The sequence below is a fragment of the Prionailurus bengalensis genome, chromosome X, assembly GCF_016509475.1.
Source record: "Prionailurus bengalensis isolate Pbe53 chromosome X, Fcat_Pben_1.1_paternal_pri, whole genome shotgun sequence".
NCBI classification, from domain to species: Eukaryota; Metazoa; Chordata; class Mammalia; order Carnivora; family Felidae; genus Prionailurus; species Prionailurus bengalensis.
Genome location: NC_057361.1, coordinates 1,739,296 through 1,764,589, shown reverse-complemented (window position 1 = coordinate 1,764,589; position 25,294 = coordinate 1,739,296). Strand labels below are relative to the sequence as shown.

General features: G+C 44.4%; 1 protein-coding gene across 1 annotated transcript; it reads right to left on the bottom strand.

Moving 5' to 3' along the window:
• Positions 1-1,466: 1,466 nt before the first annotated feature.
• ARSF (arylsulfatase F) lies at positions 1,467-25,008 on the bottom strand. Its single transcript, XM_043570411.1, has 11 exons — positions 24,694-25,008; positions 23,748-23,811; positions 22,608-22,757; positions 21,071-21,192; positions 19,718-19,840; positions 16,641-17,064; positions 12,437-12,573; positions 8,525-8,659; positions 6,378-6,540; positions 2,467-2,588; positions 1,467-2,075 (listed from the first exon to the last, which is right to left on the bottom strand). Exons 2-11 carry the CDS (start codon positions 23,756-23,758, stop codon positions 1,708-1,710), a joined length of 1,755 nt encoding a protein of 584 aa, XP_043426346.1. The 5' UTR covers positions 23,759-23,811; positions 24,694-25,008; the 3' UTR covers positions 1,467-1,707.
• Positions 25,009-25,294: the final 286 nt, after the last annotated feature.

Genomic DNA, 25,294 nt, shown 5'->3' with positions numbered 1-25,294 from the left:
AAAGCAGGCTCCAGACTCTGAGCTGTCACCAGCACAGAGCCCAATGCCGGGCTCAAACCCACAAGCCATGAGATCATGACCTGAGCCAAAGTCGGACACTTAGCCCAACTGAGCCACCCAGGCATCCTTACTATTGACATTTTATACACAGAGACACTGAAGCCATAAGTGGGCCAAAGACACACGGCTGGGGACAAGGTCAACTGCTATTGAATTCTGTACACCATTTGTCTCGACTCTACAGATGTCAAGAAATCCAAGGAATCCAATGCAGGATGGGAAGGTGTCCTTGACCAGACATGGCTTGCTTTTTCCTGCAGCCTTCACTTCAATGTGTGACTTGGGGACATAGAAGGAACAGAGCTGGGACCTAAGAGCACTCCTGAATCATGTGTCACCAACCTGCAGTCTGGAGTGGGTCACCCTGGTCAGTGTGGGATGTGGCCTTTCTTGGTCAATCCTTTTAACCACCCCCCATTCTGTCTCCTTCACCCATAAAATAGGGGGGCTTGGTGAGAAGGTCTCAGAAGATCCTTCTCAGGCTAAAGTGCTCCGATTCTCCTCTGTGACATCCTAAATTGAAAATGAATCTTCTCGTACGATGTGTCATAAAATCAGGATGTGTTGGAAGTCTTAGGACAAGCAGTGTTAGACAGATGATGCAGCCTGTGTAACTAATCCTTTCGTGAACTAATAAAGTCCAAGAAGGCTGCCTGAGATCACCCAGGAGACAAACAATACCCGATATTAACACGGTTGTTTGTGTTTGATAGTTGTGTATGGGGACTTGGGGTGTGTTCTCCTGAGCATGTGACTCAACAATTTCCGAGCCCCGGTTGGTTATTTATTGGTTTATTATTGGTTATGTGAACGTCATAACCCCTGGTACCTGTGAATGTTCCCTTCTTTGGAAATAGGATCTATGCAGATGTTAAGGTGACATCTTACGAATGCAATGACAGGTGTCCTTTTAAAGAGAGGGGGGCTTGGGGACAGGCACACAGAAAGGGAAGAAGACCGCAGGAAGACGTTGACGGGAACCAGAGCGATGTGTCTATAAGCCGAGGGACCTTGAGGATTCTGGCCACCACCAGAAGCTGGGACAGATCCAAGCAGTGAAGGATTCCACCCATAGCTTCAGAGGGAGCACAGCCGTGCAGATGTCTTGATTGTGGCGATCTATCAAGGCAGCCCAAGCAAACTCGTGCAAGGACTCCTACCCAAATCATGGAGGGGAAGTTAGACTCCATCAAATCTCTGGCACATCCTCAGGGGGAAATCCACGCACCTGCCCCTCCCAAGCCTTGGATGGACTACGCCCCATTCAGTTTCTGTGGATGAAGATAAATCCGTTGGCTCAGCAGCCTACCGGTACTTTAGGCTAGTTCCTTTCAATGCATTATTATTTAATCCATATTATTTTTCAACTACTCAATTATTTCAGTGACTCGGTACAAATTCAATCATAATTTCAATGATTATTCTTTAATGGTTGATTTTTTTCTGTTTCCCCATCAACGGTGCACACAGGACCTAGATACACATTTATCCCCAAGAACAGAGAAGAAGTTGACAGATAGCATCACCACCAATGGGCATTTAGTAACCTGGAACAGAAGATGAACCCATGGGCTCTCCAATTCCTTCCTTGAAATTTTGCAGGTTCCACGATCGGTTGACTTTGTCTGCCTGTGCTCAATCTTTTCCTCATGCGCCCACGGCAGATGTGTTCCCTTCTGTGTCGCACAGACAAAATGGGAACACCCCACAGCAAGGCTTTAGCCATATGTTGCCCTGATTCAATTCGGAAATCTGGTGCCGGACAGGAATGATGCTTTTCTTGTGTTCCTTCACAGCGTTGGCCACCGTCTGGATCACCACATTGTAAGAGGGCTCCGTGTCTGGCGTCAGAGGTGTGGACTCAGAGGGGTCCCTTGTGAGGTCAAAGAGCAGAGGAGGGTCATGGTAGGTGACCAGTTTTCCCGAACATCGGCAATATTGGGTCTCATAGCAGCCTTGAGCTCCTGGCGGCTGGAACACAGGTGTCACGTAATGAACCTTCCACACTGCCTCACCTGGACGAGAAAAGACACGTCAGCGATATCCAACCCATGTGCCAACCCATCTTGTGTTCTACCTTCTCAGGCATTTTCCCTGTTCTTCCTCCTTGCCCACAGGTTAAGGCTAAATGTCATTCCATCCTTAGAACAACACTAAGAAATCAGACTCCCTTGGTATAATTTTATATATCCTTGGAATCTGTCACACGTTTCGCATCTCAAAACGTATTATTTCTTATAGATGACCCCCTACCTTTCTAAAGACAGTGATTCTTAGAATGATTTCAAAGAAGGTGTTTTCAGTGGCCACCCTAGAATAAATGGACTTGTCTCAACAAAGTGTTGAGAATGGACTTGAGTGGCTATAATCTTGGCGTCCATAGCAAGCAGGGGCTCGTGTACTCACTGTCCTTTGGGTGCCAGCGTGCCGCGTGGAGAAAGGCACCACAGTAGTGGAACAAGAACTCATGCTCTGAGCGCTCGACATCTCCCTGAAGCAAAGGCATGAGGTCCTGGCCATCGATCACCCTGCAAACACACGCAAAAGGCATCAGGCAAGGGGAAGCTGACCACTGGGCTGTTTGAAGGATGACATTCATGGGACGCCTGGATGGCTCCATCAGTTAAGCGTCTGACTTTTGATTTCGACTCTGGTCATGATCTCGCGGTTCATCGCCCTACATCAGGTTCTGCAGTAGCCTGTTTGGGATTCTCTCTCTCTCTCTCTCTCTCTGACACTCTCCTGCCCTTTCTCTCTTTCTCTAGCTCTCTGCCCCTCCCCTGCTGTCTCTCTCTCTCTCAAAAATAAACATTCAAAGAAGCAAACAAACAAAATACAACCAAATCACAATTTCATGTGCAATTGCCTTTCTACTTTTATAGGAAATCTTCTAGAACCTCTAAAAAATCTTATACTTTTTCTCTTATATTAGAAAAAAGGATCTTCTACCTCATGTTAGAAAACAGTAATAACAAAACCTACCTTGTCATAAGAAATGCAATAATAAGTGTCAGATAATCCTAAAAATGATCATGAAAGAATGAACACTCTCTTTATTCTCAGATACAATGATTGCCTGTGTTGATAATCCCTTAAGAGTTACTGTGCACTAATTCAGTTTAGCAAGGTCACAAGTACAGAATTTTATCTCTATATCTTAGCAACGAACACCTAGGAAATCCATTTTTTTAAACTAGCATTCACTACAGCATCACAAAACACGGTTTCCAATGTTAAAATTTTGTGTCCCAAAGCCACAAAACATCTGATAAGAGAACTGAATGTCCAAGAGATGTACAATGTCCATAGACTGGAAGACGCAGAATTGTTAAGATGTCAATTTTCAACAAGCTGATCTATAGATTTAATGCAAACTCAACCAAAATCCCTAAAGGGTCTTTTGCACAAAGGGAGCAACATGTTCTAAAATTTACATGGGAGAACGAACAAATAATTGTTAAAAAGAAGGAACTAGTTTGAGGATTCCTACTAAATCATTCCAAAATTTGGTACAAAGAAAGACTAATCAAGCCAGTGTAGTAAGGTCATAAGCGTGGGCATATGAATCGGTGAAGCAGGAGACAATCCAAGAAACAGACCAATACATATGTCGGTCAGTTGATTCTCAATAAATGTCCAAGGTTATCTAGTCAAGGAAGAACTGTCTTTCCATAAATGTCACTAGAACGATTAAATATCTAAATGCAGGAAAAATAAATCTCAACCCATACCTCACACTATATAAAAAATCATCTCAATATGGACCATAAGCCTAAATGTAAAACCTGAAACTGAAAAAAAAAAAAACCACAAGAAGAAATCATAGCAGGAAGTCTTTGTGACCTTTGAATAGAAAAATGCGATTTAGATATATTACAAAAATTACAATCTATAAAAGAACAAAAGAGGTGCCTGCATGGCCAGTTGGTTAAGCACCCAACTCTTGGTTTCAGCTCAGGTCACGATCTCACAATTGGGGGGATCAAGCCCAGCATCGGGCTCCGTGCTGAGCATGGAGCCTGCTTGGGATTCTCTCTCTCTTCTCTGCCCTTCCCCTGCTTGAGTGCATGAAATATCTCTCAAAAAAAAAAAAAAAACAAATAAACATTTACAAAAAATTTTTAAAAATTTAAAAAAATTTAAAAAAAGTAAATTGGCCCTTATCAAAATTGAAAACTGCTTTTAAAATAACAAGCTAAGAGAATGAACAGAAGCCACAGAACGGAAGATAGGACTGGCAAAATGCAGATCTGATGAAAAACTTGTGTTCCGAATATATAAAGAACTCTCACAATTCAACAAGAAGAAAATAAAATGCCCAGTTTAAGAAAACAAAAATGGACAAATGATTGGAACAGACACTTGGCAAAGAATGGACACAGATGGACCAATAAGCACATGGAGATGTGTCCAACACCATTAGTCCTTAGGGAAACACAAATTAACAGCATGATCAGATTCAACTGCATAGTTATTATATAAGATGGAAAAGAATGGCCATAGCAAGTGTGGCCAAGAATATGGACCCACTGGAAATCATACTGGTGGGAATGCCAAATGGGGCTGCCATTTTGAAAGTCCATCTGAGAGTTTCTCATAAACATTTATTGATACTACGACCCAGATTTCCTGCTCTTGGTCATTTACTCCAAAGAAATAAAAATTGATGTCTACCCAAAGACCTCTGTGCAAACATCCAATGCAACTTTCATCATAAAAGCCAAGTTTCTTTCTCCAAAGCACAAATGCCTTTCAGAATCTCATGGAGCCTCTCAGCTCAGTTTTCCACTAAAGAGTAAAAAAAAAATACTGGGAATAAAGATAAGATGTTTTTAGAACTAATTCTGGAAAAAATAAAAAGCAAATCAATTGTATGAAGGAAATCCTAATCAGAGATCAGAGGACAATATTTCTTAGGGTTGTAATTCTGCAGAACACTTTGAGTCCAATATATAGATTATACCAATGTCCCAAAGTCAGTGCACCCCACTGATGTCTTAGAAAATTATTTTTATGACTGTGATCAGCTCAGTTAAATAAAAAGGTACAGGGGCACCTGGGTGGCTCAGTCAGTTACATGTCCGACTCTTGATCTCAGCTCAGGAGCTCTTGATCTCATGGTTTTTGAGTTCAAAACCCCATGTTGGACTCCTCACTGGTCATGAAGCCTACTTTAAAAAAAACACTTCTTCTTCACTAATATTACTATGGTTTAAAAAAAAATGGATCATTTAGGGGAGCCTGGATGGCTCAGTTGGTTAAGCACCCAACTTCGGCTCAGGTCATGATCTCGTGGTTCGTGAGTTCAAGCCCCACATCAGGTTCTGTGCTGACAGCTCAGAGCCCCTGAAGCCTGCTTTGAATTCTGTGTCTCCCTCTCTCTCTCTCTCTCTCTCTCTAAATATAATGGATCATTTAGCTCAAATCAATAAATATATTTCTTGGGGCACCTGGGCGGCTTAGTCGGTTAAGCGTCCGACTTCAGCCAGGTCACGATCTTGCGGTCCGTGGGTTTGAGCCCCGCGTCAGGCTCTGGGCTGATGGCTCAGAGCCTGGAGCCTGCTTCCGATTCTGTGTCTCCCTCTGTCTCTGCCCCTCCCCCGTTCATGCTCTGTCTCTCTCTGTCCCAAAAATAAATAAACGTTGAAAAAAAAAATTTTTTTAAAAATAAATATATTTCTTAGGAGACCAGAATTGTATTCTGTTACTATTTTATATAAATTCTCAATAAGTCCTATTATTCCCTAAAATGAAGGTTAAAAAAAAATAAGTTGGTCTTTCTTTGCTGCCGTTTCTAATTTGCTTTGGGATTTATTTTACTTTCCTTTAGAACTAGGTGAATATGGAAACATTACAATCAGTCTTTGGGCTTATGACGAAGACGTGTCAGTGGGTTGGAGCCACTTAGAATAAACTATCCAAAAGGCGCCTGCAAGGTTGCCTTGGTCCGTTGTCTCCAGGGATTGTTAGGATTCAGTAGGAAGGGTCTCCTCCTGGTGGGATTGAAAATCACGATAGGCATTCGAGTATCCATGCAACGTCTCACCTTCACATCAGCCTCCGGATCTTGAGCAGCAGAATCCAGGGGACTTTTGTGTCTCTTGCATGGAGGAGTGTTTTACCACATGCTCATCCCTAAACCTCCCCAGTGAAAACCGCACAGTGTCTGAGACCAGTGTCTTGTGCACCCATGATGTTCAAGAGGCACAGCCACGCACGAACCCAAATCTTTTAGGTACGTGTTGAGACAGAGTATGCTGCCTGTGTCCCGAACTCTCTGAGAACCACAATGGCGTGAACAGACGGTATGACATCACCTGTCCTGAGGGACCGTGCTTCCTGACACGGCCGCCAGCGTGGGGAAAACGTCCATCATACTCGTCGGTTCCTCGATCACTTTCCCAGCTGGTAACCTTCCCGGCCAGCGGACCAGTCCTGGGACACGGATTCCACCTTCCCAGCCGGCCATGCCTTTCCCACCTACAGGGTGAGGCGACAGACGTCCAGGTAAAACAGTCGTGGGGGCAAAAGTGTTTAAAAATGTATTTGAAATGTATTTCTACTATTTAAAATATACTTAAATGTATTCAGATGTATTTAAAATGTACTCAAATGAATTTAAAAATTAATAGCACGGACGATGTGCTCAGAGCCAGCACTGTGCAGAACTCTGAACGGGTCACCGGTACGTGTCCACGCAATTCCTTTTCCTTGGGCTGCTGATAGGTGTTCAATTGAATAACTGATCACATTCAATATGGCGTATTAGCACTGGCTATTGCCTTCACCTGTACGGCTGTTATCCACGTATACACCTGCCTCGGCCCCGGCCTCCTTCACACCTTTGCTCCAGAGGTACTCTCTCTGTCATTTCTGCAGGCACACTTCTGATCAAATGATAGCCCCATCCTAGAATTTTTTCAGGCTTTTTTTTGGTTTGTAGATTTACTAACATGTCCTAGAATTTACTCATTCTTTTCTTTTCCCTGGTATGCCACCATTCAGGACAACGTAAATTCCCTGAAGGCAGGGATTCATTGCTTTTGGTCACTGCTGAATCCAGAACACATGAACACACGTTGAATGGAATAGTATGGATTTATGCAAATTTATTACCCAACCCAGGGCATTCTAGAGAATGCGCGTAGGAGTCAGCACAGACCCGCGACAACAGGCATAAACCAGGATTCCCTTGAGCAAACCAAGAAGAATGGCCATCCTATGGTGTTCATGGATTCTTATTATTTCATTAAATTACTCAATCACAGCATGTTCAGAAATGGAGATTTCTAAAAAATATCCTGATAGGGGCGCCTGGGTGGCGCAGTCGGTTAAGCGTCCGACTTCAACCAGGTCACGATCTCGCGGTCCGGGAGTTCGAGCCCCGCGTCAGGCTCTGGGCTGATGGCTCAGAGCCTGGAGCCTGTTTCCAATTCTGTGTCTCCCTCTCTCTCTGCCCCTCCCCCGTTCATGCTCTGTCTCTCTCTGTCCTAAAAATAAATAAACGTTGAAAAAAAAATTTTTTTTTAATATCCTGATAGGCAAAAATAAAATTTCAAGAATTTGAAATTGAAATTGAAATCCCAATTTCCTTATGGGATTTATTTGATTTCCTAAGCGTGCACTTCACTTGTGCACTGATGCCCCACAGCCAGACTGAGACAGGGACGACTGTATTCACACAAAAACATTATTTCCTACTGAATCTGTATTATTATCATTCATACAATTATAGATTCAGTTGTTCTGCATTCAATAGGAAAGCATGAATATCATTAATATTTTCCTCTGGAAAACACTTTGAAATGCCTTTCAATACCCATGCTAACACGTACTGAACATTTTCCAGACAATTTTCTCTTCACACCAGGGTACGTATTATACAGACCAGGACAACATGGCCTAATGGAACGTGTTTTCATGCACTAAATGTTGCATCAGGACAAGGAGTCGTTACCTGTGCATTTAATGACACAACCAGAGACATGCTTGCTTCTGTGTGTGCTAAGCCATATCCTTACAAGACAGCACCAAATCATCCTTAATAACCCAGGAGCCTCTGCTTTTTGTCCTCCATACCCTGGCTACCAGATTTTTCTATATCGAGTCTTCTTTCAACAGCTTTATAAATGTAATCAATGAGTAGATAGATATTCAGTTCATTGGCGGAGTTGTGCAAAGGCACATGGTTATGGTAATACTTTATAACCTCACAGCGTTTCCAGGCAGGCAGATTTCTAGATGTCCCTTCAGCAGAGTACCAACCCTGGGGGCTAATTTCCCCAGAAATCGTGGCAAACTTAAGGTCAATTTCCTTGGTCAGCACGTTATTTTACCCAGAGCCAAACAAAGTGAACTTGTTCACTTTTTCATGCATCAGTCAGTTCAGTTCACAGATTTCCATTATCATGAGCACGAGAGAGCTTACTTACAACCAGACCCGGCTCACCATCCCCCTCCTCACCTTTGTATATTCCGTTCCATCCCCCGAGCTGGGCGTGGCCCATCCGTGCCTCCAAATGTCCGCCGTGGTCTGATGTAAAGTAGACGAGCGTGTGGTTCCTCACACCAAAATCATCAATGGCATCAAGAAGCTTGCCTGAAATAGTAAAAAAGAAGGAAAGAAAGAAGGAAGGAAGAAGGGAAGGAAGGAAGGAAGGAAGAGAAATAAAGGAAGAAAGAAGGAAAGAAGGGAAGGAAGGAGGGAAAGAAAAAGAAAGAAAGAAAGAAAGAAAGAGGAAGAAAGAAAGAAAGAAAGGGAAAGAAAGAAAGAAGGAAAGAAGGGAAGGAAGGAAGGAAGGAAGGAAGGAAGGAAGGAAGGAAAAGAAGAAAGAAAGAAGAAAGAAAGAAAGAAAGAAAGAAAGAAAGAAAGAAAGAAAGAAAAGAAAAGAAAAGAAAAGAAAAGGGACACGCGTAATGAACGTCATGATGAGCTTTGAGCTATAATGTTAGTCTGTGTTGCTTCTGCGGGAGTCATTGCAAAAATGTTTCTCATTCACGACGCGCCCCGCTTGCGGTGGGTGATAGTGTGAGCTCCAGAACAGTGTGTGGTTGTGAACTTCTTCTCAATTCCTCCTCCACATCTCGTGTTGGTCGGACGATTATGTTACATTACTAATAAAAATTGATTTATTTTTCATTATCATTACTATTACCCATTGCTATATTATTGCTTAATCGTATTTATTTTTTAAAGACTTTGTGATGCAGATGCCAACATTTATATTGGTGACCCCTAAGTCATGTTTTGCTTTTGCTGATTTTTCTTTTGGGGGCGTCATTGTTTCTATTCTTGATTTCCATGGACTCCTTTATTCAGGAATGAAACATTACATTGATGCTAATTGTTCCTCTGTTTGCCAGGAGCCTGAGGCATGCTACTTTTGGGTACGTTTTTGGCATTTCGTGAGGCCTAGCACTCTTTGCCTGTGTCGTGACTTCCCTGTGTTTTACTAGCTCTGTGCTCATGTGCTATATGTGATCCGTGTGTGTGTGTGTGTCTGTGTGTGTGTGCACACATGTGCACGTGTCTGGGCCTTCACACGGCACACACATCCTCTGTGGGTCTCTGTGTCCCCACCTCTTATCTTCTTGCAAGGTCACCTGTCCCTTCTTGCAAGCACCCACTCTTATGACCTCACCATACCTTGATTCCATCTGCAAAGCCTCTATTTCCAAACACTGTCGCATGTAACGGATTCCAGCACTTACAACGTGGACCTTTTTGTGGGTGGGGGGGGAGCTCAATGCAACCCCCAACACCAATTTTGCCTGACGTATCCCATCCCTGCCACTGTGCGTTAGTGACCTCCCTCCTACATTCTTTTCCCCGTTGGACCGTCTTCGCGGCTTCCTGTTTCGGCATCCCTGATCTGAAAGTCAAATCTGCATGTCATTTAGTGTTTTAAGGTTTATTTTCGATAGTGCTTTCTTTGCGACCATAAAAATGAGACTTGACACTTTCCTTCAACTTGTGTCCTGTCAGATGTCCCTCAGGCACTTGGTAAGGAGGGCTCGCCACGTAAGAGTAATTAAGACTTTCATTAGACTCGACTTGGGCCTCGATATTAATTTTGGAATCACTAATATTTTATAAGAGTCACTGTGCCCACCCAGAACCTGGTATATTTCCATTCGTGAAAGTCTTCTTGTATGAGTCAGGTGTCTTCAATGTGGTCACCTACTTTCTGAACATATTTCTATATATTGATAATGGGTATTGGAGCTACTATGAATGGTAGCCTATCACCCACTGTATCTTGAAACGGGTTATTTTTAACATAAAGAGAAAGTATTACTTTTGGTGTGCATTTTTAACAGAGAAACACTGTCACGTATTTATGTATGTACATGTATATGAGAGTATACACATATATATATATATAAGCATAATAAACTAAATATACTATTACACTAATTCTGTACTAGGAGTATACTATATAATGATCTCAATGTCTTTTTTAATGTTTATTTATTTGTGAGACAGAGAGAGACAGAGTGTGAGCAGGGGAGGGGCAGAGCACAGAATCCGAAGCAGGTTCCAGGCTCTGAGCTGTCAGCACAGAGCCCAACGAGGGGCTCGAACTCATGAAACATAAGACCACGACCTGAGCCGAAGTCGGACGTTAACCGACTGAGCCACCTATATTATTATATATTATTGCCATAGTACTTATTAATTTAGCATGCTATTAATAATATAATATACTGATGATCCATGCATTTGTTGTATTATATAGTACAGCATATACAATTACTAATGATCTATGTACATGTTATATCATTACATTTTATGTTATATATTATATATGTGAAGTATATATTTAAGTTGATGTTGGACATCATGTATTTTCATGGTTACTCCCTAATTCATGATTTTTTTTGTTATATTTTTGAGAAAGCGAGCACAAGTGGGGCAGGGGCAGAGAGAGGGAGACAGAGGATCCCAGATGGGCTCTGTGCAGACAGCAGAGAACTCACGAACCATGCGATCATGACCAGAGCCGAAACCAAGAGTCGGACTCATAACTGACTGAACCACCCAGACGCCATTTACACTTTAAATGAGCATGTTGTGACTTGTCCTGAGATATGTGTGTGCGTATGACTTTCTCAGACAATTGTGTCCTCTCCTGGGCTCCTGCCGCCCTGCCCAGGGGACCTGCCCAACACACCCAACCCATAACCCACTCCCAGCCATCACCACTGCTCTGCACGCAGGGCCAGCCAAGCCTCTCCTCCTGCTCTCCTGTCCCATCTGTCCGCCTCACCTTGGACTCTCACCGTCCCCTCCCGTTCTCCATGAACCTGCTCTGAGCTACTGAATTCTCTGGGACTCATTTTGGATGCCTTACTAACTAGGTGCCAACCAGAGGATTTCCCCTGGGTCGAGTAGGAGATGTTATTTGCATTGAAAGCCTCTAGGCAGGTTTGAGGAAGCAGGAAGCCAGATGGGGTGGGGGTGGGGAGTTTCTGGAGCTTTCCAAACACCTGTGAAGTGGCAGGTGGTGTAGGGCAGGAAGTTATATGGAGGGAGACAAGGAAACATGGCTAGGTTCTTCTAATGTATCCTGTAAGCCCTCAGACTCCTACAGGCGGAAACCAAGAAAGCCTAACAAAGAAAACATTGTAACACGGAGATCAGAGATTTTTGGGATTTGGGGTTTTGATATAGTTTCCAGGATGGGTATGTTGGAGAAAAATAAACTTTTTTTAATACTATTTCTGAAATGACATATGGAAACGTGATTATTTATCCTGAAGACTCAGGTCTCCCTGGACAGACAGCATATACACGGCCCGTGAGTACCCACGCTTAGATATTTCGAACACTTTGTATTGATTTACAATATTAAAGCAAATCGAATTTGTTTTTGTTCTTTTTTTTTGTTTCTACTGACCCCATCCTCAGTTGGAGTTAGTTTCAGACACACACACACACACACACACACACGCATAGGTATGCCTGCATAAACACAGACCTGTGTGCCTGTATTTCGTTCAATACTATTTCTATTTCTAATAATGTCTCAATCATTTCTGTATTTTGAAGACTGTGAATTGACCAGCTTGATTTCCAAGGCGTCTCTCTCTCTGTTCCCCAAAATCCATTTCGTGCTGCCCACCGGGGAGGCCAGCCTCGCGTGCGTTTCTGTGTTTCCCCAGAGGAAACCCTGAACCTGATGTGCCAACTAATACACATGTGACAGAAACACCGGGACTCGCACTGACAGGGAAGCACTGAGCATGCTTTTGTGGGAAGTTTGTCGAGGGCTGGCACCTGTGGCATCATTGAGGCTGGCCGGGGGGCCGCATGAGGCTATCCTCGACTATCAAAGCCCAGGCTTCCCGTGTCCCTACGTCCTGTGCCACTTACCCACCATGAAGTCCATCTCCTGAACGTTGTCCCCATACAAGCCGTGCTTGCTGGTGCCGATGAACTCGGTGGTCGTGGGAAGCGGCACGTGGACGTGCAGAAAGGAGAACACAAGAAGGAACGGTCCCTCACGGTGCCTGAGGACACATCAATGACGCGGCTCGCGAGTTTGCAAAGTCCGGGAAAGGGAACCACAGTTAGCGAGACCGTCCCTCCTCTGCCTGCCCTAAGAGAGGGGATGCACGCACCAGGTGGCATTGTGGCTGCGCTGGGCTCCAGCATCCCCCAGCGTCCGGACTGCCCCTGGGGACACGTGCAGGATGGCTGCAGTCCTCAGTGACCCCGCCTGACACAGCCCCACGCTTTCCTAGGGCTGACGAAATCTGCAGGCCAGAGTCACATCCAACAGACCCAAGGGATGCCAACTCTTTCACAACCCACGAGCAAGCACAGACAGAGACATCTTGGCAAGCTGTCCCCAAACCTTTGGCCCTTCCTGTGAGGACAGAGAAGACAAGGCTGACCTAATTCGAGCCCTGACGATCCTCCGGGAAGGCAGGTCCTCAGCTAAACAGGGCAGTGCACGACTCAAATGCCAGTCTTTGGGAAATTTCTCCTCTGACGACATGTCATGAGGGGAAATAATGAAATAATCATCATCATCATCATAAAGTTGCACTGTGGTGAGCTGGGCAGAATGGCTGGCATCCCTCCAAAAGTGATGCCCATCTGGAAGCTCAGAATGTCATGGCATTACCAATGGCGTCTTTGGGGATGTAATTAGTGGAGATGAGGTCATCCCGGGGTAGGGTGGGGCCAGAATGCAAGAACAGGTGTCCTTCAAAGAAACGGATGGTTCGCAGATATGGAAACACACACTGAGGAAGGAGGCTTTGGGAAATCAGAGGCAGAGGTCGGGGTCACGGAGGGACACTCCAAGGAACACCCAGCACCGACAGCAGCCACCAGAAGCTAGAGGACGCCAGGAACGATGCTCCCCTCACGACATTCGCAGGGAGCACAGCCCAGCTGACACCTTCCTTTGGGACTTTTCCAGTGTCCACAGCTCACAGAGAGTACGTTTCTGCTGTTTCAAGCCCTTCCGTTTCTGGTACTTTGTCCTTGGAGCCCAAGGAAGCTGCTATATGTGCTAGTGAAGAATGAGATTATACAGATGCCGCCTTGCATGGCCAAAGGGAATCTGTAGATGCAATTAGGTTCAGGATCCTGAGACAGTGGGTGGATAATCCTGGATTATCTGGGTGTGGACCCAATGCAATTACAAGCTTCCTTGCGAGAGGGAGACAATAAGGACAAAATCAGACAAGCATGATGTGGGTAGGAGGTAACAGATGCAGAGATGCAGGGAGAGAGCTATAAGCCAAGGAAAGTCTGCAGTCTCTCCAACCTGGAACAAAGAACACTCTTCCCTAAAGCCTCCCAGAATGAGCTCGTCCACCCAAAGCCTTGATTTCAGTGCCATAAGATGAGTTTGGGGTTCCTGACCTCCAGAACCATCGAATAACAAATCTGTGATGCTCTGAGCCACCCCCACTTGCGGAAATGTGTTCCAGCAGCCAGAGGAAACTCACACACTGAGAATCCAGATAAAAGTGATCTCTAGCAATCTCGAATCTATGCCACCTGTTCACGGCCACATCGCTAGTCAACAGAATGGCTTCCGAATCTTCGGGTCCCCATTCCCCTTCGACATGGTGCCATGATAGATCATATAGACCTTCTGAAACTCAGCACAGATTTTGGTGACGGGAGTCCATTTCCACACCCCAGCATTTGTTCCTGATGTACTAATGTAAATGGTAAGCAACACCATGAGTGGAACAGAATCGCTCATCTTGAGCTCTCAGTGTGACGGACCCACCTTGCAACCTGCCAGTGTGTCCCTCTGTGCATCTATGCCTCTGCACATGTGGAAGTTACCAGGGAATAAGGCGTTTGCCCTGATGAAACCAGCCATTGCATTGCATCTACAAGGCAAAGACGGTTTGATCTCTCTCTCTCTCTCTGAGAGTATAAATTTGTTTTGTGTCCTCGTGGCCTATGGGGTAAGGACAAAGCTAGCCACACGTGGCCCAAGATCCTTCATATCACCAATCAACTCTACAGGGCAGTCAAACACACCAGCTTACAGATCCCTACCCTGTGATGACCTCATCTTCACAAATCACATCTCCAAAGACCCAATTCCAAAGTAACATCAGATTCTGGGCTTCCAGACGGATGTGAAGGTTCTAGGGAATTCCATTTCACACTACCCTAATCCAACTCACCATGGCACAACTGCTTTTTTAATTCATTTTTTTCCCTTTCTTTGCGTTTCCATATCTCATCGCAGCCGAAGTTTCTCAGAGTGGCATTTTCGTTCTATGTGTCCCTGCTTAGCCGAGGACCTATCTTCCTTCTGCTTCAGCTTCATTTGGGAATGCCTGGCCCCTTGTTCATCTTGTTCTTGCTTACCTTTCAGGATTTAGTTAACATGTTTTCTCAAGTATGGTTCCCTGACATCTTGGAAGGTTCCTACAGTTTGGACTGATAGCACCCTGAACTAATGCCCATTACCCTATTTCTTATCATGGGCTTGTACATCTAATGTCATCACTAAATGTGTACTTGTCCTTGAAGCCCAGACCCCAGGATGGTGATCAGTAAAGACAAAAGGTGAGCAAAAAATGTGTTCACAGCCTTTTTCTAAAAAAAGATCCATCAGCTAGATGTTTCTAAATGTGGCTCCCTTGCAAACTTTCCAGTGATTATGTTCGGGATGCATAGGACTTTCTAACGATCACCACTGCCCTAAGCTGAATAAAATCCCTATGTATCACATGCTCAGCGATAAGCCCTCTGATTTTAACCTCTCAAAAAGTTTTTTTCCCTAACAGGAAAAAAAAAATGCAATGGCCAACTTACTGTTTCCTGGCAAATACATCTGTTTCCTGGCAAATACATTTCCCATTGTACATTAATATACAAACAATATGCATTGCAAATTAATAAGCCAGTTTTGTAAGTCTCAGTCTAACGTGAGTCTACCTGCTTGGTATGACCAAATCTGAATTTCGAGGCCAACAGAGATATTGTGATTTTAATAAGAGATAAGAGGAGCTCAAATGAGATACCACCTCCTCGGGCACTTCCTGAAGAGTCCATGTGAACTCCAAAACACGCACTACTGTATTGTCTAGCCCTAACTAGCAATATTCCATTTCTTAAGTCAACCTTGTTCAAACTATCACCTTTTATTTTTAAAAAACACTCATTCTCTTATGGTTTTTAAAAGACTCCTGTCTTATCCAAATGGCCAACAGGCACACGAAAAGATGCTCAACGTCAATCCTCATCAGGGAAATACAAATCAAAACCACGCTGAGACATCACCTCATGCCAGTCACCGGGGCTAAAATTAGCAAATCAGGAGACTATAGATGCTGGCGAGGATGTGGAGAAACAGGAACCCTCTTGCACTGTTGGTGGGAATGCAAACTGGTGCAGCCACTCTGGAAAACTGTGCAGGTTCCTCAAAAAATTAACAATAGATCTACCCTACGACCCAGCAATAGCACTGCTAGGAATTTATCCAAGGGATACAGGAGAGCTGATGCATAGGGGTACTTGTACCCCAATGTTTATAGCAGTACTCTCAACAATAGCCAAATTATGGAAAGAGCCTAAATGTCCATCAACTGATGAATGGATAAAGAAATTGTGGTTTATATACACAATGGAATATTACGTGGCAATGAGAAAAAATGAAATATGGCCTTTTGTAGCAACGTGGATGGAACTGGAGAGTGTGATGCTAAGTGAAATAAGCCATACAGAGAAAGACAGATACCATATGTTTTCACTCTTATGTGGATCCTGAGAAAATTAACAGAAGACCATGGGGGAGGGGAAGGAGAAAAAAAAAGTTAGAGAGGGAGGGGGCCAAACCATAAGAGACTGAGAACAAACTGAGGGTTGATGGGGGGGGTGGGGGAGAGGGAAAGTGGGTGATGGGCATTGAGGAGGGCACCTGTTGGGATGAGCACTAGGTGTTGTATGGAAACCAATTTGACAATAAATTTCATGTTAAAAAAAATACATATATATATGTATATATATGTTTTAAAAAGACTCCTGTCTTTAAAATACTCATTGTTAAATCCATTAAAATACATGGATTTTGAAAGAAAATGACCTTTACCTTTCCATAAATGAAGTCGCCTCCCTCACCATGATGGAGCCAGCACGCTCTGCCTTCATCGGCTGTTCAGTGATCTCGTGCTCGCGCATGAGGAGGCAATCCCAGTACAGAGGGGATTTGTAACTGGAGAACCAAAAGTAACCCAGCAGAAAAATAAAAAGAATCATGGAGAAGATGAAGGACCAGGGAAGACAGATCAAGCGACTCAGCTTCCCCAAGGCAGCCGTGAGTGCAGCAACGGCGACCAGCTGAATGCAGAGCCAGACTTTGCCCCCAATGGCTAATTCCGTGTCACGCGAGGGATCCGGCCAGCAAGGTTCAAACAGAGTGAATGGCATGCCATAGAAGTAATCAAACCCATAATTATATGGGTGATGGCAGTGGTCATGTCGGGAATCACAGTTTAAGCCTTCGTGCCATTTGCCTGAAATGACAAACAGACAAATAATGCATAATATGCACACACGCCACCAACACTGCATGACTTCTTTACTGCACAAAAATCTGTGTCAAGACCTGGTTGTGAGCGACCAAATAGGATGAAAATTAGAGGGAGGAAAACACACTTGTGAGTTTGCAGCAAGGATGTGAACTGGGCAGTTTCTCATTCACAGGAAGAAAAAAAGTCGTAGCCACAAAGATGAAGACACGAGAGAGTCAGTGTAGACTATAGATGATGGATAGACAGGTGAGTAGGTAAGTAGATAAATAGATATTAGATGATGAGATACATATGATATAAGATGGATAGATGGATACATGAGTGGCAGATGAATGGATGGATGTATGGGTGGATGGATGGATGGACGGATGATGGATAGATAGATATGATGGATGGATAGATAGATAAATAGATAGATAGATAGATAGATAGATAGATAGATAGATAGATATGAAGGATAGATGGATGGATAGATGGATGGATGGTTGGATGAATGGATGGATGGATGGACAATGGATAGATTAGATAGAAAGATAGATAGATAGATAGATAGATATGATGGATAGATATTATGGATGGATAGATATGATGGATGGATGGATGGATGGATGGATAGATAGATAGATAGATACGATGGGTAGATAGATGATAGATATGATGGATGGATGGATATGATGGATGGATAGATGGATGCATGGTTGGACGATGGATAGATTAGATAGATAGATAGATAGATAGATGTAAATTATAGCCATAAAGATAAATGATAGAGGTAAGATAAATGATACATGATGAATAGATGGTGGGTGGGTGGAGATAGTACATAGATAATGATAAATACAAATAAAATCATGGCAAACAGATGGGTAGTGTATATATGCATACATAGGTGGATAGATAGATATATGATAGATGAGTGGATGTGTGGGTGGATGGATGGATGGACACATAGGTAACAGATAGATACAGAGAATAGATAGATGGATAGATAGATAGATAGAATGATAGACAGATAGATAGATAGATGACAGATGGTTAGTAGATGTAGATAAATGATGGAGAATGGACCAGGCATGCATGAATAGATGGTTGGATAGATGGCTGGCTGGAAATCCCAGAGTCTCCCACTAAACTTCACTGAACTTTATTTGATAAAACTTGCCACACGTTTTGAATGGTAACAGAAAGATCCATGTTTGTCCTGTTAACATGAGGACTGTAACAGAATCTGATCATGTGTATCCACTAAACCGTTAATGGTTCCCTCCATGGAGTTAGGGCCTCATGAAGGATGCACAGATTCACATCTCAGAGCACCTGAGGGACTAAGCACATGAGAACCAGGACTACTGGCCCAGGCTTTCCTGTCCTGCACCTCCATGAAGACTGTCTTCTCTGATCAATGTCAAATTAGTTACAAAAGTCAATTTAAAATAGCATGTTAGGGGCACCTGGGTGGCTCAGTCAGTTAAGCGTCTGACTTCGGATCAGGTCATGATCTCACAGTTTGTGAGTTCAAGCCCCACATCGGGCTCTGTGCTGACACCTCAGAGCCTGGAGCCTGCTTCCGATTCTGTGTCTCCTCCTCTCTCTGCCCCTCCCCTGCTCATGCTCTGTCTCTTTCTGTCTCTCAATAATAAATAAGAAGAAAAGAAAAGACAAGAAAAGAAAAGAAAAGAAAATAGCATGTTATTCTGGAGATACCCAGGTGGTTCAGTCAGTTAAGCGTCCAACTCTTGGCTTAAGTCATGATCTTACCGTCACTGACAGCACAGAGCCTACTTGGGATTCTCTCTCTCCCTCTTTCTCTGCCCCTCTCCCCTGCTCTCTCGCTCTCTCTCTCTCTCTTTCTCTCTCAAAATAAATAAATAAATAAACTTTAAACTAGGATGTTATTCTCAAGCCAATTGAAACCCAGGCTCTCAAATAAAGACAGTAGGCGTAGCTGCACTTGATTGGGGTGACAGATACAGGGTGTTGACATTTCTCAAAAGTCAGTTTTTAGATATTTTTTTTCTATTTGGGTGATGGTTATAGGGCATAGAGTTTTTACGAAGTCATTAGGTGACACTCTATAAGAAGTTAATGATGTGTAAAGCTATTTGTGTGTTCTTGAGAGAGCTTGTCACATTTCACAAGTGATGTGTGGTGAATGGGATGACGTATTCCAGAGTCTGCAAAGAATAATGTAGAAATCACAGTATCGTACAGAGTTCTATGCAAAGACGAAGAACACAGGATTATACAGAAGCACGTGGGGTGGCCATCTGGCAAGGACTGGGGGTCTGGTGGGAAGCGGTCTTCTGTCATGCCTGAATTCTGTCTGAAAAGAGTGAACGGGCGTCGTTTAGGAAGAAGTGTGTGTGTTGGTCAGGGGGCATTAGGGCAGATGGTCCCAGGTGAACAAAGCATGATGAAGAATTCTGGAGGACACAGGGAACATGTTTCCTTGGGAAAGACCGTATGATAGATTAAGTCTATCGATAGAGTCGATATCACACAGAGGGCCTTCTCTGCCACAGCCAAGATGCATGCTCCTTTGGAAACAAAGGGTTTCCAAGAAAACCACATCGAGCATAGAACGACGCAGATTATTCCTTTGTGTAAACGAGGCATGCCCGTGGTCGCTTCTTACCTATCAATGCCGTACTATACCCTTGCCTCTTCAGTAAGGCTGCAAATGTTGTCTCATTGCGAGGGAGTCCAGCAGGAGCTCCGAGCGTGGAGATCACACGGCTCACTCTGTTAGAAACCATTCCTAGACGGGATGGGAAAAGAAAAGCAAAAAGCAGAAGGCACACACAGTGAGTAGGTCCCCGTGAGATGGAGAGGAGAGGGAGTCACGGGGAGTTCAGGAGCTGGAAGACGCAGACATGACGAGAGAGGATCAACAAAACCATCACGAGGGCAAGGAAAATCACGTCCCGCGGACAGAACTCACACCGGGCCCCATGACACACCCCTTTACCCGCTTGCACGCACACGCACGACACTACCAGATATGCATAAGCACACCACTCAAATAACACTCTACACGTAGCCTCTTGCAAATTTACAACAGGACAGGTTGTCATTTCAGTAGACACGCGTGACTGAACCACTAACAGTCTTGACAGGGGGATCATTGTGTCAGTAAAAGAGTCAAAAAATGAAATCACGAAAACCTGAAATCCTACAATGTGTGTGTGTGTGTGTGTGTGTGTGTTTCTGATAATAAGTTTTAGTATTTGTAGAAAAGACGAATAAGCCAAATGTCTGTGAAAAACCTGACACTGGGGCATCCGGGACAAGTGGACATCTAGGTTTTGAACTTCTCCGAATTTACATAAAGTGAGCAGCACAGAAGAAAAAAGAGAGTCAAATCACATAGAAGTTTACTACAAGAAGGAAAAAAGAATAAAGAGTTTAACGTTCACTGGACCTGATGCGCCCTAGCACCCGCTAAGCCAGATATCATCAACCTCAAAAGATCTGAAAATGAGTCAAACGTGTGTCTGGGCAAGTACACAACAGAACTTTTCGTAAGAGCCTAAAGCCAGAAACAATCCAGTGGTTAGTCAATCAAGGGACAGATAAGCAAAACCTATTGCATTCATACAATGGTTGAAATGGGTGCTGAACGTTTGAGACATTGTGCTAGGACATCCTCATGACAGCCCGGATTAGCGTAGGCGTGTTCTGTACGTTAAGTCCTTCTGAGACAGCTTCTCGTTCTTGCCCCGGGATGGAAAGTCCTGCCTACGCCCGATTGCAGGCCACCGAGGAGAAACATTCAACTCTAGGTGAATAGACATAACTCAGCCACGCAGGGTGGGCTTGGGTTGACCAGGAGAGCAGTGCTTTCCACACAGACGTCCGCAGCTGTGTGTGCATGGACGTGTGCCCGCCCTTTTTGGGGCAAACTTTTCGAAATGACCTAGTCGCCTACTCACTTCCTCGTGGCTTGACATGTTCACAGAGAGTAGCAGAGGTGCGTCCATCTACACACCTGATCGGATGGGGTATCTTCCCGTGAGGAAGGCGGCCCGGCTTGGGGTGCACATTGACGCTGCAGAGATGTGGTGTTTCAGTTGTACGCCTTCCCTTGCTAAGCGGTCGATGTTAGGAGTCCTGGAAAGAGAGACAGAGGGGAATTGCAGAGGGGACAAGAGGGGACAGAGAGAGAGAGAGAGAAAGAGAGACAGAAACCAACAGCTCTGTTTGCTGTGATTCCCTGAGCTCAGAATCAGAGAAAAAGTAACTGCACACAGCACCTAATTTCCTGGTTTCTGCCCACATCGTGGAGAAAATACAGCTGAGGTTTTAGGCAGTGGCTGTGTATTGCACAGTCGATATAATTTGGTTCTGCAATGTGGTATCTACTGCATATATTCAATGAGTACATTTAATGGCACTGCCTTTTAAGATATATGTAAAATTGGGGCGCCCGGGTGGCTCAGTCAGTTGAGCTTCTGACTTCAGCTCAGGTCATGATCTCACAGGTTCATGGGTTCAAGCCCTGCATCGGAGCCTCTGCTGACAGCTCAGAGCCTGGAGCTGGCTTTGGATTCTGTGTCTCTCTCTGCCTCTCTCTCTCTCTCTCTCCCTCTCTCTCTCTCTCTCTCAAAAATAAATAAACATTAAAATTTCTTTAAAATAAAATATATGTAAAAAAATGTCTGTGTTTATGGGCTGATGAATTAAGGCTAATGACTTACAGACCTTAGTTATGCCTAGCAACTCATAGACCCAACGACAAGTTCAATGCACAGGTTCTATAGACAGACGTCTTTGCTCCAGACAAAGTTTGCAACCTCTGCCTCATGATTCCCTAGAAAGGTGTGTGGAGGTTGCAGAAAATCAGACAGACTGTGCAGAAGAGAGACAGCCCCCTGGCTGGAAGCCAATAAAACGTAATGAGACCTGGCTTTCTTCATAAGAGAGAAGATGGGACAACATGGAATTGTTGAATTCCACGTATAGACCTCACACGTCTTGCCCGGATGCACTCCTAAGCCTACGTGTTTTGTTTTGTTGCCTACCACAAAGCTCTGAGTCTATTTCATGTACATTTTTTTCCTTCAGAATGCCCATTCTTACAATACAAGCACCTCACCGTAAAAGGTCTGTTGGCTTCCAGAATTAGGAAGGGGGCAATGTCCAGTCCCGCCGAGAAAAAGTATGCGTCAAAATCGTCGCTCATCATAAAAGTGCATATCGCAGAGGGCTCGTGACATGGTGGGTAACTACTCTAAATGCCTTGCATATGTGAGCCCACACCTGTACACTGCTCACCTGCACGCTTGACCGATAAGAAAGATAAGAAAGACACACAGAAGTCAAGTAACTTGAGCCACATTTCAGAACCAGTAAGTGCAGAATCAAGATTCAAGTCCAGACGGTCCTGATTTTAATGTTATTGGCTTCTTTTAAAGGCAAATTCTATCCCATGAGTTTGGTTTTCCACATGATGTAGTCATAAAACGTTATCAACCTCCCAAGCCTAGACAACAAGTGAAACAGCACAGCTCAACTCGAAGCCATACCTCATCGTGTCATTGCCAAAGCAGCCCAAGTCACCGATCCCAAGATCGTCCACTATCATCAGGACAATATTCGGCTTGTCCTCATGCACCTCCTGGGCCCCACGTGGGCTTAGGAGTAAACACGTCCAAGACAGGGCGATGGCGAGGATCCTGAGAAGGGATGAGGGATTTTACAAGGATGGCTTCAAGAGCTCCTTCCCATTACCGTGTCCCCGTGAATGCAGCAGGGCTCACGGGAGACCAGGCAATCTCCCGAGGAACAGGCGAGCCTCGAGAATGTCTCCTCCCAAGCATTGACTGCCACTGTCGAACGGGGCCCACAACGCACCAAGAGAGGCTCCCCTGGGTTTCCTGCTCACACACACAAAATGCTCCTCCAGGACATGAAGTCTGAAATCATTTACTTGAAGACAAAGCATTGCTTACGTCAGGGGCAGTAAAACTCCTGAGATCACATCCCTGGAAGAAGGAGCCCGCCGACTTTCCTTTGCACTGGAATTCAAACGCGGGTGGGCACAGAGTTTTGCTGAAGGGACATTTGGTTGGAGGGAAGGAAAACAGCAAGCCAAACAAAGAGAAACCAACCCCGGGGCAAAGGAGAAGGGAGAACATGGTTGAAGACCTGAATGGTGGAAAAGGAGCACCCTGGAATCTGAAGACTAGTTTAGTCTGCTTCATGATTTTGCTCAGTCCCCATTTTCCCGGAGAAATATATAATACCCTTCCCACCGGGTCCCTACTCAATTAGTAGGTAATGAATATTGGGTGCTTGAACCATTAGTTGTATCATCTCCGTCTGGTTTTTATTCATGTCTGAAGACCCACCTCAAAGATTTCCTCTGGGAGGGAGGAGACAAATGGTCACTAACCTTCCTCTGCTCCCAGAACCTTTGTATGAACATTTGGAAACAACACTAGCCATATTGAGTTGCTTTTCTCGCACCCTGTTTTGACATCATTTCACCTATTTTCTCTTAGACTTACTGAATCCAGAACATCAGTGTAGACATCTATGGCCAACCCTACCCAGGAATGGCTGTCACCTATAAATAACAGAATCTATAAATCTCGGGAATCCACAGATGTCCCCAGAGTGTCCATTAGATTCACACACACTTGCACAACAGCGACTTGCCTCACCTGAGCTTCATGATACAGTGCCAAGTGGCTTCCTATTATTTTCTTTGGCCAGAGGAAAAATGTGCTGAAAAACATAAACATGTGTTATTGCCACACTCATTACATGAGTCCCCATTATGAAACCCTCATGAGATTACAAAGCCATTATTTCTACTTCCAACATTTCAAACTGGTTTTCCAAATCTATCAAGATATGACCTTTCGATCGTTAATGACCTATTGCTCATAGTTTATTTTTCAGGAGCTCATCCTTAGGTGCCAAGTCCTAGGTCCACCTCCTTCTTTCTGCCTCTTGAGACAATTGGCTTAGTCTCTAAAGCTTTACTAAAACACGTCTGGATGGCAGTAGAGTCTTGAGGAGCAGCTGAACACAAGGGCTTATGCTCAGAACGTCTAGGTGGGATGAATTTGGGTCCCCTGAAGAGAGGTAATTACTTCAGTGAAGCTACTACTTTGGTTTTGTGTCAGCGCAAATTCATATGACTCTACGGTAACCTATGGATAGCTAATCCTTGCATATAAAGAGGGTGGGGGCTATGATAAGCACATGATACAACAGCGAAATATATTGCAGTGAAAGAAAACAGATACCCATCTCCCACATGCAAGCTATTACTCCAATTTGTACTTAAAATAATATGGAGAACATAATAAGAACCACCTCCTTTATCAATCTGTCTTGCCCCAAACGAGATGCCACCAGAGACCACAGAGAATGAGCCGTTGGCTAAGAAATGGAAAGGAAGCAGGGAGAACGGAGAGAAGGTGACTCAAACAAACACTGGTTTGGAATCAACCTTTCAATGCCTAAGCTGGTCCATTGGGTTCTAGAGAAGAGTCAGCCAAAGGGGTGTCCAAAATCCCACCTCTGCCCATGATGACAGAAACTAAGCGAAAAGTGAGAAGTGTCCCATACGTGCAGCCTCACAAAGCTTCCTTGACTCACCGGTCCACAGTGTGGTCTACCTGATGTCTGGGACAAAACAAGAAGGAGCTCTTGAAGAACACTTGGTTCTCCTCAGCAGCCGCCTGGAGTCTTTAGCTGAACGTCAGCCTCCTCTTACCACCTGTCTCTGTGATGGGGAGGCCGGTTCACGCTCTGCCCACCCAGATGGTTCAGATTTGTGAGACACAAATGAGGCAACCTGATTTGCCTCCCTGATTTGCATCTCCTGATACAAGTCCAGGGAAGGGAGGGGGGGAATTACAGTCAGTGAAACACTTGCAACCTTCCTTGAAGTAACTGAGTGTTCTTATCTGTGACTAGCACCAAAATGATTCATCAAGACGAAAAAGGCCAGCCCTCCTCCAGAAGAGTCATTGTTTGATCCTGTCCGTTGGATTCTGATGACTTCAGGAACTCTGGCATTGCCTCGGGGCGATCTGTGAACCCAACTAACGGGGAGAAAATACGTCTCCCTGACCCCCAGGCTTATTTCTGAATTCTGTTTGGCAAGGTAAAGCTTGGGGAGTAATCTGGGGGCTCGTGGACCTACTATTTGTCAACATCGCCATTACGCACTAACTGAAGCAGAGTGAAACAGCCA

Excerpts from the sequence above, each read along its gene's own strand:
- ARSF (XM_043570411.1), bottom strand. Across the intron at positions 21,193-22,607 it reads TTTGGCAATGACACGATGAG|GACTCCTAACATCGACCGCT; the intron begins GTATGGCTTCGA and ends CTCTCTTTCCAG. Across the intron at positions 8,660-12,436 it reads GGAGATGGACTTCATGGTGG|GCAAGCTTCTTGATGCCATT; the intron begins GTAAGTGGCACA and ends TTACTATTTCAG.